Here is a 14,098-nt window from a genome sequence, read left to right on the forward strand (position 1 = left end):
GTCTGCAGTACTAGGTAGCAGGTGCAGTTAGTGCTTCAGCGTCTGCAGTACTCGGTAGCAGGTGCAGTTAGTGCTTCAGCATCTGCAGTACTAGGTAGCAGGTGCAGTTAGTGCTTCAGCATCTGCAGTACTAGGTAGCAGGTGCAGTTAGTGCTTCAGTGTCTGCAGTACTAGGTAGCAGGTGCAGTTAGTGCTTCAGCATCTGCAGTACTAGGTAGCAGGTGCAGTTAGTGCTTCAACATCTGCAGTACTAAGTAGCAGGTGCAGTTAGTGCTTCAGCATCTGCAGTACTAGGTAGCAGGTGCAGTTAGTGCTTCAGCATCTGCAGTACTAGGTAGCAGGTGGAGTTAGTGCTTCAGCTTCTGCAGTACTAGGTAGCTAGGTAGCAGGTGCAGTTAGTGCTTCAGGTGTAGTTAGTGCTTCAGCTTTACTCGGTAGCTGCAGTACTTAGGTAGCAGGTGTAGTTAGTTCTTCAGCGTCTGCAGTACTAGGTAGCAGGTGCAGTTAGTGCTTCAGCATCTGCAGTACTAGGTAGCAGGTGCAGTTAGTGCCTCAACATCTGCAGTACTAGGTAGCAGGTGCAGTTAGTGCTTCAGCATCTGCAGTACTAGGTAGCAGGTGCAGTTAGTGCTTCAGCATCTGCAGTACTAGGTAGCAGGTGCAGTTAGTGCCTCAACATCTGCAGTACTAGGTAGCAGGTGCAGTTAGTGCTTCAGCATCTGCAGTACTAGGTAGCAGGTGCAGTTAGTGCCTCAACATCTGCACCCCTCAAGGAAGGTTCTTAGATGCTAGTAAGTTTATTCAGCTATACACAGATACTGTACAGTTACATAGATTATCATACATAGCAGCATGTGTAGAGAACCTGGGATAACCCAAGAAGGTCAGAGTGACTTAATTCCATTGGGGTCCTTTAATACCTTATTATTATACTGTAAAGGAGATAATATTATTATACAGTACTATAATGGGGATAGACTAGGAATAAGGCAAAATGAGTTATTTATATTTACATGTGTGTTAGCTAAGAAAATAAAAACTCATACTCCTCCCTTTCTGTCGCTACATTCATCAGGCACCTTTTGACATGTGCGGAGAGTCTGTTCCATTCCTTTATTACTGTACAATAAAAGGTGTTTGAAGCCTGGCCACTGACTGTGGTGAGAAGCTATTGATCTAGGGAATTGGATCTGTGCTTCAGTTCCCTGCATTAAGCCTGAATACCTTCCACTTATCCCCCACTGGAACTGTATAATCATACGGGTTTAGCACTTCCTCCTTGATTACAGTAATAATAATCAACGTCTGTGATACTTAGTCGCAGGTGTAGTTAGTGCCTCAACACCTGCAGTCCTCAGTGGCAGGTGTAGTTAGTGATTCAACACCTGCACAACACTTGCAGTCTTCAGTGGCAGGTGGGGTTAGTGCCTCAATACCTTCATTATCAATACACACCTGCATCCCTCAGTGGCAGGTATAGTTCATACCTTCATATCCTCATCAACAACTGCACAACACTTACAGTCCTCAGTGGCAGGTATAGTTAGTGCCTCAACACCTACATCCCTCAGCAGCAGGTGTAGTGCCTTCATATCATCATCAACACCTGCATCCCTCAGCAGCAGATGTAGTTTATGCCTTCATAATCAACACCTGCAAACCATTTGCAGTCCTCAGTGGCAGGTGTAGTTCGTGCCTTCATATCCTCATCATCAAAACTTGCAACCCTCAGCAGCAGGTGTAGTTCATGTTGTCATATCATCAGCACCTGCATCCCTCAGCTGCAGATGTAATTCGTGCCTTCATAATCAATACTTGCACACCACTTGCAGTTCTCATTGGCAGATGTAGTTAGTGCCTCAACACCATTATCAACACCACAGCAACTCCCAAATATTATATGACCTTGAGTCTATTAACCCTTAAACGGTCCAAACGTATATATACATTCACGTAGCGCCCAAAACGTATATATAAGTTTCATTTGTCATTCATTCAACATTGGCACGATAGGCCTGAGTTGCCTAGACATGAGAGAATGGGTGTGCACACTCAGTGTGCACCATATAAAAAAATTGGGGATGCCTGGATACCACATGCTCTTTTTTCCTATAAAAAAAAAAAAAAATTCTCAAAATATTCAGGGTGCTGCGCAGGTGAACATATATAGTATATGTTTGGACCATTTAAGGGTTAAAACATCTGCCAGTCCATGAAATATTACAGTTTGAACCATTGATTGTAATATTGTTTTTTAATTATGTGCAACTTCAAAATTATTATTCTTATAAACTGCCACCTTGACTACCTCACATTAGTATTAAGATAAAGTAATGATTTATCAAAAAGTTAACCACACTTATCTTGTCTAGACTTAAGTAGTTACTATGTATTAGGATAAGTCTACCCAAAATGCCTCGACATGATAGTGGCTTTCTTTCTACTTGACTAATCAAAACTGTAATTACACATTGTAACCTTGCAAAGAAATGAAATATTTATCTTTATTTTTATTTTACCTGCATCCCTGAATGGCAGGTGTAGTTATTGCCTCAGCACCTTCATTATCAGCACCACCTTCCCTCAGCGGCAGTTGTAGTTTGTGCCTTCATATTCTCATCAACACCTGCGGTCAAGATCACCTGAAGACTCCCAGTACACTGTAATAGGCTCTGTCATGTCTTTTCGAAGATTGTCAAAATTACCCTTGGATCAGGAAATTAAGGAAAGAATAGCAAGATCACCCTTAAAAACAGTAAAAGTAAGTCATTACAGTGTATATTATATTCATGTCAATATCCCTTAAAGACAGTAAATGTTAGTCATTATATTTTATTCATATTAATATCCCTTAAGGATAATAAAACTAAGTTATATACATACATGTATTATTTATGTTACTTTCTCTTAAAGACAGTAAAAGTAAATCATTAGTATTTATGTATTAATGACTTACATGCTATGCATTAGAGCACAGCTATAAATAGGTTTATTCAGGTTCCTACACAATTTAAGATTTTTACAGTTATCACGTACAGTAATACCAGTTTTTGTCCTTAATCCATTCCAGAAGGTCGGCCAAAATCTGAAACGGATGAAAATCAAAGTAATATTTCCCATAAGAAATAATGTAAATTCAATTAATCTGCTCCAGACAACCAAAAATATTAACAAAAAATGCATTTTATAGAGAATAACTATAGTTTTACATAGAGAAAAATATGAGAAATAAATATAAAGCACTAATTTTAATGGATAAATGAACAGTTAAATCAGTTTTACCTTTATTGAAGACCCTTCTTGGCATATTCTTTACGAGATCCCCATGCATCTGCCTTGCCTTTTCGCAAATTATCGCCTCCACAACACTATCTCCCACTAACTGTTTTTTGTTGACCCACACCAACAACTTCTCAACATCTTTGATTGTTTGCCATCACTACCACCACTACTACCCTCTACCACCATCACTGCCACCCTCTACCACCATTACTACCACCATCACTGCCACCCTCTACCACCATTACTACCACCATCACTGCCACCCTCTACCACCATCACTACCACCATCATTACCACTCTCTACCACCATCACTACCACTCTACCACAATCACTACCACCCTCTACCTTTGTAGAGGGTGGTAGTGATATTTCCCCACAAAACTTTGCAACTCATTCTATGAGTTCTTTCTTGAATTCTATTGTGTTTCTCACCTTCTTTACCGAAGGACTGGCATTCTGAACTTTCTTTGGCCCCATGGTGGTTTATTTCACAATCGCAGTCAATAAACAAGCATAAAAAAATGGATGAACGCTGGAGTATTGCTAACTCGATGAGAGACAGAGGCAGACCGAGTCTGGTATGCGTGAGAAGCGGCAGCCTGGGTGGGAGGACGCATCAAATATGGACGATTTCCAAGTGGATGTACGAAACCCGGGGGAAAATTTCACCAAAAAATTGCTCGAAATCTGAATTGTATGATTTCCACACCGGACAAAAATCGGGGGTCCACTGTAAAGTACAGGTCCACCATTACAAATCCGATAGTGATCTGGTTTCATCAGTTTTTCAGCACTAATTTTGGCTAGCATAATTTCAAATTTCAAGGGTCGCCACACCAACCTGCTGCTACTGTTTGGCGGCACTACTTGCTGCATAAGTCATTCCAATTTCTTTTTCTCCATTTATTGTTATCTGCTTACTTTTAGACCTAGCCATGGTTCCAACGAATAAAAGAAATCCTTCTTGGACAACACAATATGTTGTCCATAAAAGATAAGGTGGCTTTGAAGCCACTGTCAGTTGCCATGAGCTCAGTCTCGTGATGCAGGGGAATATGCTTTATTATTATGCTAATATCAACACTACTGCTTATTTACCCATCTAATATGACATAATAAACAATATAAATAACATAAAAACATGTTATTTACTCCAGAATGAATAATAGGCATAATACCGAGCAGTTTGGTGGAGGCATGAAGAGAATATGGGATACAAGTACCATCCTGTTATCCCTGTCCTGGGGGCTTATATTAGAGAAAGTAGAGTATAGCACAGGACTAACTCTGATATACACTCGTAATACACCATAAAACTGAAACAAAAAAGGCTATTTTTCTCTACATAGATTATCATGCATAGCATCATATGTGTAGAGAACCTAGGATAACCCAAAAAAGTCAGACAAAGTGACATATTTCTAGTACCTGGGCTTGCCATATATAAGAACATAAGAAAGAAGGAACACTGCAGGAGGCCTACTGGCCCATGTGAGGCAGGTCCAATTCTCCTACCGGCTTAAGCCAGTGCCTTAACCTAGTCATGGCAGGTCACATTCACTTAAGGAAGAAGCACAGCATCTGACCTAGTAGCACAAGCTAGTCTGGTCAAACTCACACCCACCCACACCCATACCCACTCATGTACAGTGGTACTCCAAGTTTCGTACAACTCCCAGCTTGAACAATTATGTACATGTAAGCGTATTATTGTAAGTGCTTTTGTAAGTGTATTTTTGGGGGTCTGAAATGGACTAATCTAATTTATATTATTCCTTGTGGCACTTGAACAGCCTTCTGGAATGAATTATGGCCGAAACTTGGGGTACCACTGTACTTGTCTAACCTATTTTTAAAACTACACAACATCTTAGCCTCTATGATGATACTCAGGAGTTTGTTCCACTCATCCACAACTCTGTTACCAAACCAGTGCTTTCCTATATCCTTCCTGAATCTGAATTTTTCCAGCTTAAAGCCATTGCTGCAAGTCCTGTTGAGGCTAGATATTTTTAGCGCACTATTTGCATCCCCTTTATTCATTCCTGTTTTCCATTTATACACTTCAATCATCTCCTCCCTAATTTTACACCTTTCTAGAGAGTGCAGATCCAAGGCCCTCAGTCTATTATCATAGGGAAAATTTCTGATACATGGGATCAACTTTGTCATCTTCCTTTGTACATTTTCCAGTGCATTTATATCCATTCTGTAATACAGTGACCAGAACTGTGCAGCATAATCTAAATGAGGCCTAACCAAAGATATATAGAGTTGAAGAACAACCTGAGGACTTCTATTGTTTATACTTCTTGATATGAAGCCAAGGATTCTGTTAGCTTAATTGCAAACACTTGTGCACTGTTGTCTTGATTTCAGATTACTGCTAACCAGAACTCCTAAATCCTTTTTGCAATCAGTAAAATTAAGATCTACATTATTTAGTTTATATGTGGCATGGTTATTTTCCTGTCTAACATTTAGAACTTTGCATTTATCTATATTAACCCTTTGACTGTTTTGGCCGTATATGTATGTCTTACGAGCCAATGTTTCCGACGTATTAATACGTGTAAATTCTAGTGGCTTCAAATCAAGCCGGAGAAAGCTGGTAGGCCTACATGTGAGAGAATGGGTCTGCGTGATGGGTGTGCGCACAATGAAAAAAATCGGGGACTCGGTCGTGCATTGTGGGAATGCCATCTTAGTAGTCCTTGTTCATGATGTCTAGTGGTATGAAGTACCTTACTCCTTGCTGAATTGGAGGTCTTCTGTTCCCAAGTGATAGTTCTAACAGCGATGGAAGTGCCAGTGAAAGTGAATTCCATGGCTTTCAGGAGGGTGTGACTGAAAGCAGTGCCCAGTAAAACATAATTAGTGATGAAAACATAGATGACCCACAACCTTCCACCTCTGGTGCTGGGCCGTCTCATTCATGTTCACCTGTACCAGGACAAAAAAGGAAACTATTTCCCCGTGTACAGGACTCGGATGTGAGCAGCGAAAGTGATAGTGATTTCCAAGTTATTGAAAGCAGCTCGAGTTGCGACAGTGAGGGGAAATATTCTCCAGTGAAGTGGCAGTATGTACAACGCAGCATGCATTCTGGTAGTGTGCCATATGTCATTTCAAGGAAAAGGAGTAAATCTCAGAGTATATCCGTGGCCCTCACCACGACCTGAGAGTAAAGATGACGATGATATTGTTACAATGGGGATGCATAATGTGCGTGGGGCAGCAGGTGGTGGTGGTGTTGGTGGTGGTGGCTGGAGTCATGTGGCACCAGCAGCTGGCCATGCTGCTACCCACACTGCTAACTAAGCACAGCCACAACCAGCCTCAGCCACCCCCACACTCCCACAACCTTCACAACCACAACTTCCACAACCACCTTTCAATATCCAGTACCCACCAGCAGACTACATCTGGGCAGCAAGGTGCCAATTTTGTTCCCAATCCCCACTTTGATGAAACACAAAGTGGAATACAGCCATTGTGTACACTTGGGAACAATACCACTGAACTAGAATGCTTTCAGTTGTTTTTTGATGAACCCCTGATGGAAATTATTGTCAGGGAAAGCAACACATACTATGAGTACTCCATGGCAAATACAATTCTTTCACCAAGGTCACGGCTACACCAGTGGAAGGACACAACTGTGGCTGAGATGTACCTGTTCTTTGCCACAATAATGTTTATGCCACATGTGTATCAGCACACTGTCACCACATACTGGTCGAAGGAACGCCTGATTTCAACCCCAGGTTTTAGTGATGTTATACCAGTGAATCGATTTTTGCTACTGTTATGTATGCTACACTTCTCAGACAAAGCAAGGCCTGGCAGAAACGACAGGTTATATAAGATCAGGAATGTGTTCATACACCTGAAACAAAATTGCTGTATGTATTTTTATCCCTTCAGGAAGCTTGTTATTGATGAGTCTTTGATTTTGTTCAAAGGCAGACTGTCATTCAAGCAGTTTATACCAAGCATGAGGAAAAGCTTTGGTATAAAGTTATTTGTACTGTGTGATTGCAAAAGTGGTCTGGTTTTGGATATAATTGTGTACACTGGCAGTAATACATTGAGAGATACCAGGAAGTTATTGGGTATCTCTGGTGATGTGGTTAGAACAATAATGGAACCATATCTTGGTAAGGGGCATATATTATTTATTGATAACTGGTACACAAGCCCCTTACTCAGTGATTTCTTGCGAGTGAATGTGACAGACGTATGTGGCACAGTGAGTGGAAATCATGAGTATGGAAAATTTTGTAGGGGTGATTACTTGTACGTACCTCAACATTACATGCATACAAGTAATCTCATTGGGAGACAACCATCGTGTTTACCGTAGTCACCCCGTGTAGACATGTGAGAAAACTTAACCACCCCTGGTCACGGCAGGTGGTTCCTTCGACCCTCACAATCTTATCCATATCTATCCGAGACCAGTATAAATTGGATAGCACCCACAAGTATGGCGCTACTAATTAATTGTGGACTGTATAGATTATATTAGTTTAACTGAATGAAGGGGGAGGGGGGGTAGGTTACACTTGGATATATCCATCAAGGAAAAACACTTGTACATAATCCCACCACTTACCAGATATTCTCTGGTGGTCACTTGATGTAGCTGGATCACCCATAACCTATCCAATTACAACATACCTAACTGGCCAGTATCAGTCTGCTATAACTAGAAAGGTTACTTAGCTGTGGGTGATTGATGCTCCTTATTTCCTCCATTCACCATCTCATTTCGATGTCCTGCTACACCGACACGGTTCTTATTCCAGCAGGACGAGGTATCCGTTGGTTTGTCCCGGTTTAGAAGTCACGACTCCATAAAAACTTCACTATCCTCGAGACAGGAACAACGAGGTAAACATGTGCACACACACTCTGGGAATGGCAGCTCATATCGCTTCAACGATTCCTTTACTTAGTGTTATTATCACTGATTACATTACGATTCACAAGACTATTTAATGTCTCATAATTATTATACACATTAGGGGTCACTCCATTAAGATCTGAGACCGATGAGTGAGGATTAACTCACGGGTATTTCCCCTGGACACACACCATGGCCGCGCACCAGTCACCCCCGGTCGCACCATTATTCACTAATTTTACCACCCTTTTACGGTGGTCCCATAAATCACGTTCCCTCACTCTTCACCAGGAACAGTTACGACACTTCCTATTATGAAGTGAGGCCTATATTAATCCTTAGGCTGCCATGAATGCCAATTTCCTGGTCCCATGTTTTCACAGCCTCCTCACTCCATTCAAAAACACTCCCGCCTCTCTCATGCCCTGCCTCGACCTCTCCCCCCGCACATCCGCGCAGGCGCAGGGCGAACCGGTTGGTTCTATTCAAAATACAATTTAGAACAACAGTAATGCATTAATCATTATAAAAATCTTTCTTTCTTTCAACACACCGGCCGTATCCCACCGAGGTGGGGTGGCCCAAAAGGAAAAACGAAAGTTTCTCCTTTTACATTTAGTAATATATACAGGAGAAGAGGTTACTAGCCTCTTGCTCCCGGCATTTTAGTCGCCTCTTACAACACGCATGGCTTACGGAGGAAGAATTCTATTCCACTTCCCCATGGAGATAAGAGGAAATAAACAAGAATAAGAACTAGAAAGAAAATAGAAGAAAACCCAAAGGGGTGTGTATATATGTGCTTGTATATGTGTAGTGTGACCTAATAAGTATAGCAAGACGTACCTGAAATCTTGCATGTTCATGAGACAGAAAAAAGGACACCAGCAATCCTACCATCATGTAAAACAATTACAGGCTTTCGTTTTACACTCACTTGGCAGGACGGTAGTACCTCCCTGGGCGGTTGCTGGAATTTATTTTCCACAATGAGCATATGCCTAGGTCCGACGCAGGCAGTCACAGAAGTGAGGTGCAGGCGTTTGCTGCCAATGACATCATGGCATTTTGGTGGCATAACAAACGTGATGTCACATTGTTGACATCAGTTCACCAAAATGAAATGGCAGGCAGAATAGAGAGTCCAATGAACGCATTCTAAAACCTGCAGCTGTGATGGACTACACCCTCAATATGTGCTCAGTGGACATATGTGTCATGCAGGTTGGGTTTGCTGATTGTGTTCGCAAGAGTTATAAGTGGTACATAAAACTCTTTCCATATTCTGGACATTTCCATGCTCAATGCTTATAATACGTATAAGATGAGGACCAGAAACAAACTACCATATGGCAAATTCTGTTTGTCTGTCATCAGACAAATAGTATTCAAGTACCAAGGAACTACACCTGCAATAGAAAACCGCCCACTAAATTATCAACAACTACCTTCTCGTCTGAAGCATGGTGATCACTTCGTAATAAAACTGCCTGCTACTGCTTTCAAGAAAAAGGCTCAGAAGAGGTGTTACGTCTGTACACATACAAAAGAATGCCACAACAACGCAGACACTCGTTTTATGTGTGAGGAGTGTAAAACACCACTGTGCATGACACCATGTTTCAAAGAGTTCCACAGGCTGCAGAACTTCTAGAAACATGTCCTGTAACTTTATATGTGTATATAATATATAGAAAAATAGTAATAAACAACATTTTATATTGTTTGTGTGTGTAAACAAGTTTTGTAAACAATATAGTGACAACAGTGTTTGTGCAGTTGTTGTGTAGTATAGAAAGAGAAAAAACTTACAAAATAGTGCTCATATTGGTCTCACAGGCCATAAAAGTTACTTGAAAAAAAAAATTAAAAAATAATAGAAAAAAGTAGAAAAAAGTAAATAAAAGATTACCAGGTGATCGGCAGTCGGCGATGATGCCATGTGCGGTTCATTTTCTGTCAACTTCATGCTTCCATATCTCGGCAAGTATTGATGGTAAAAAAATTTTTTTAGCCTATAATGTTTAGAAAAAAAAACTATCTTTTCATAAGAATTTTTTTTTTTTTGAAAATTTTTCGACCCTGAGAACAAGTCTGGGAGAGGGCCTGTCGACCCTGAAAGGGTTAAGCACAGTTAGTTTTATAGCTATACATTGGCCTATCCAGTTACCAGGGGTCTGTTGGTAATCCCCCTTATGTGTGCTGGGAGGCAGTTGAACAGTCTCGGGCCCCTGACACTTATTGTATGGTCTCTTAACGTGCTAGTGACACCCCTGCTTTTCATTGGGGGGATGGTGCATCGTCTGCCAAGTCTTTTGCTTTCGTAATGAGTGATTTTCGTGTGCAAGTTCGGTACTAGTCCCTCTAGGATTTTCCAGGTGTATATAATCATGTATCTCTCCCTCCTGCGTTCCAGGGAATACAGGTTTAGGAACCTCAAGCGCTCCCAATAATTGAGGTGTTTTATCTCCGTTATGCGCGCCGTGAAAGTTCTCTGTACATTTTCTAGGTCGGCAATTTCACCTGCCTTGAAAGGTGCTGTTAGTGTGCAGCAATATTCCAGCCTAGATAGAACAAGTGACCTGAAGAGTGTCATCATGGGCTTGGCCTCCCTAGTTTTGAAGGTTCTCATTATCCATCCTGTCATTTTTCTAGCAGATGCGATTGATGTTATGATTAATGTTATGATTTATTTTGAATGGAGTCTCCTTTGTACAGTTTCTTATATAGGCACATATGCAGCCTTTAGGTTTAGCAAATAATAATAATAATATGTTAACCCCATAACATTCCATAATAGAAATCCTTGAAGGATTTTTAAATCCTTTGATAAGTCTTTTTTAGGCCTTTCTAAGGCTGCACTTGTGTGTTTTGCAATTTTTTGGGTTTACCTTTTCAAGATCCTCTTCAAGGGGGGCTCCTTGTAGTGGTGAAGAGGCTCTTGGTCTTCTACCCCTGACCGAACCTAATTAACCCCCCAATCCTCCCTTCCCTACCCCACCCTCCCCATACCCCTCTTATTTTTACCTTTCTGACCCTCACCTTACCCTCTCCTTGTTTTCCATCCCATTTGTAGCCTCTGGGGTCCTCCCCTCTGGCATTTCAGTTTCTAGGTAGGGAGTGGTATGCCGGGGTTCGTACCACTCTGTGAGGTCCCTCGGGGTTGGTGTGGTTTGCCGTGGAATCTGAATTGTCTGAAGGTGCCCTGCTCCCTTCCCAGATTTCCAGGAAGTAGGTAGGGTGCCCTTCGGGTAATGAGTATATCTCCAGAAGCTGCCTGTCGGTTCTGGAAGGTGGCAGCCGAAGAGGGTATGCTTTGTGGCAGGTTTCCAACTGCCCTTTCTTTTGTCCGCTGAGGTAGCTCGGTAGATGTGAGGCTGCTATCCCGGAGCTCTGGTTTACTGGCGTGAAGGGTAGGGTGTGGCATGGGTTCCACACTGCATCTTCACTACCTGTGGGCTTGAGGCCCTCTCGGATGAGGGGAGGAGCTTTCAGCCCCTTCATGCCTCCTAGCGACTGTCCCTCTTTCTTTTTTCTTTCCTTCTTTCTTTTTTTTCTTAACATAACAAGAAAGGAGATATCACAGAAGCACCTTTATTATGGAATCTTAGCCCAGTGAAACCCTTCCTCCTCCCAGACCCCTTTCTGATCCCACATCCTGTTCTGACCCGGCTCCGTTATCGGTCCATTCTCTCGACTCTTCTCATACCCCTTTACCTTCTGCTAGTGACGCTTCGTCACCTGCTTCAGGTGCTGCGGCATCACCCGTTTCTGTTCATGCCGCTACTTCCAGCACGCCTTTCACAATGTGTCTGGCTTACCCGAATACTGTGCGGCAGTTTTCAGATGGCCCACCTCCCTCAGACCGCCCATGGTACTACTACTAAATGTCCATCATAACCTACTGACGACAGTTCATTGATGATCGCTCAGAAACGACCTACGTGACACTCACTACCTTTGCTTACTGGGCTAATGAATATGCAGTGGACAAAATTCTTTTCTTTACAAATGACGTTTCAAACTGATTATCTTTCTGATCATGGAATTGGTAAAAATCTTTTATGGCACGTTGGCCAAACTATATCCTTCCACGCTCTTCGAAACGGTGCACGTGTCGTAATGGTACAGAATTCAGAGCAAGCTCATGCTCTCTCCCACATCACTTCCATAGATAACATACCAGTCACCGTTCGTAAACACGCTACTCTTAATTTTTGCAGTGGTGCTGTGGTCTTACCACGTACCATTGTACAGAGTGATTTTTTTTTGTCTTGCGGTGATGATATTTTAGAACAAATAGTCTTTCAAAACCTCCCTATTCTTAAGGTAGATACATGTACACACATCCTGCCCGCTTGTGGGCGGAGGTGCTTTCCTAGTAACATTGCTTGTTTAACCTTCAACTGCTGTGAACTTCCGAACTCTGTCTTTATTGCCACGCATCACCTAGGGGTCCATCAAGTAGTTCCCACTCCCCAACAGTGTCGTAATTGCTGGCATTTTGGGCATTCTGCTAAACACTGCAGATCTGCGGCGGAATGCCTGGTCTGCAGTGCAGCATATCATTCCAATGCATTTTGTCTTCTGCCCTCTTGTCTCAATTGCAAGGAACCTCATCCTTCCTTTTCACACTGTTGTCAGGTCTATCATAATGAATGAGAGATCCATTATCTTAAGGAGTGTCAGGGCCTTACACTATGGCTGTCTCTCAGCTTTGCTTTCAAGGAAAACTTCCTCGTGTCTCATATGCTAAAGTAGCTCGAAGACTTCCAACCTCGACGGTTCTTCCGCCTCCCGATCCCTCTTTGTCTGTGTCTTCCGAGGTCACTCTAGTTTCTAATTCTTTTGCAGTTTTATCCTCTGACACTCCTACCTCCGCACCACTTCCTACTTCTACTTCATCTCGCTCACTTGCTTCTCAGTCTGTGAGACCTCGCAGACCTACATTTTCTTCTTTTCTATCATGCATACAGAATCTATTTTCTGCCTCAGAGCCTAGATTTCGCCCCCTTTCCAGCTTTCACATGAAGGTGGAGGTTCACCCCCCTCATGTAGTCCCCTCTTACCCTGCCCCCCCCCATCTTCCTCCATAGTTACCCTCCAACCTCCTTCCTCTCCTGTTACACTGCAGGACTCTTCTACCCTAGCCAATGCATCTCTTCAGGTATATTCTCTCCCTCCCATCAGACCTCTTTGGTTGCCTCCATAGTTACTCCGACCTTTACTTGCAATGCCTCTCCTGTCTCTAACATCATGGCATCATCGGCTTCCTTAACAACTGAGACGTTAGACTCTTATCTCCAGCTATATTGCGGAGACGACACCCCCGATGGACACCAACACGCCTCCTTTTACTCCTTCTATTTTACGACCCTCGCAACAATCTATTCCTCTGCAACATTCTAATTCTTCCTTGCTTACACGCTTACTGTTGCCCCCACACATTGACTTTAATGATCCTAAAAGCCCATAGGTCTTATCATTTCTTATTGTTGTCATTTTTATCTCTGTACATAATGTCTTTTTTACAGTGGAATATTCGTGGCCTTAGGGTCAATCAAGGAGAACTCCAAGTGTTGCTCTCCCAGTTGTCCCCAGTATGTGTTGGGTTGCAAGAGCCCAAAATTCGTTCTGCTGTCATTTGCCCCATTTTAGGCTACGTGCTGTTACGTTCTTCCGATCCTTTACCTGATGAATCATTTAATGAAAGTTTGCTTCTTGTGCGCATTGATATACAGTATCAACAAGTTTTTGTTCGTTCCCCGTTGCATTATACTGCAGCTCGTATTTATTTACACAGATGTACAAATAACCCGCACATAAAAGAGAGAAGCTTACGACGACATTTCGGTCCGACTTGGACCATTGACAAAGTCACACTAACCAGAAGTGGAGCAGGACGG

The 14,098-nt window shown here is 42.3% G+C and overlaps 1 protein-coding gene across 4 annotated transcripts in view; it reads left to right on the forward strand.

Moving 5' to 3' along the window:
• The first annotated feature begins 2,539 nt into the window (after positions 1–2,539).
• Positions 2,540–14,098, forward strand: part of LOC128696789 (DNA repair protein RAD51 homolog 2-like) — a 103,370-nt gene continuing 91,811 nt past the window's right edge. For all 4 annotated transcript variants that reach the window (XM_070096035.1, XM_070096034.1, XM_070096036.1 and 1 more), the window contains exon 1: positions 2,540–2,761. In XM_070096035.1, the coding sequence (XP_069952136.1) occupies positions 2,678–2,761 (84 nt within the window). In that variant the 5' untranslated portion in view covers positions 2,540–2,677. The remainder of the gene's footprint in view (positions 2,762–14,098) is intronic.

Source organism: Cherax quadricarinatus, chromosome 52 (genome assembly GCF_038502225.1).
Source record: "Cherax quadricarinatus isolate ZL_2023a chromosome 52, ASM3850222v1, whole genome shotgun sequence".
Classification (NCBI taxonomy): domain Eukaryota; kingdom Metazoa; phylum Arthropoda; class Malacostraca; order Decapoda; family Parastacidae; genus Cherax; species Cherax quadricarinatus.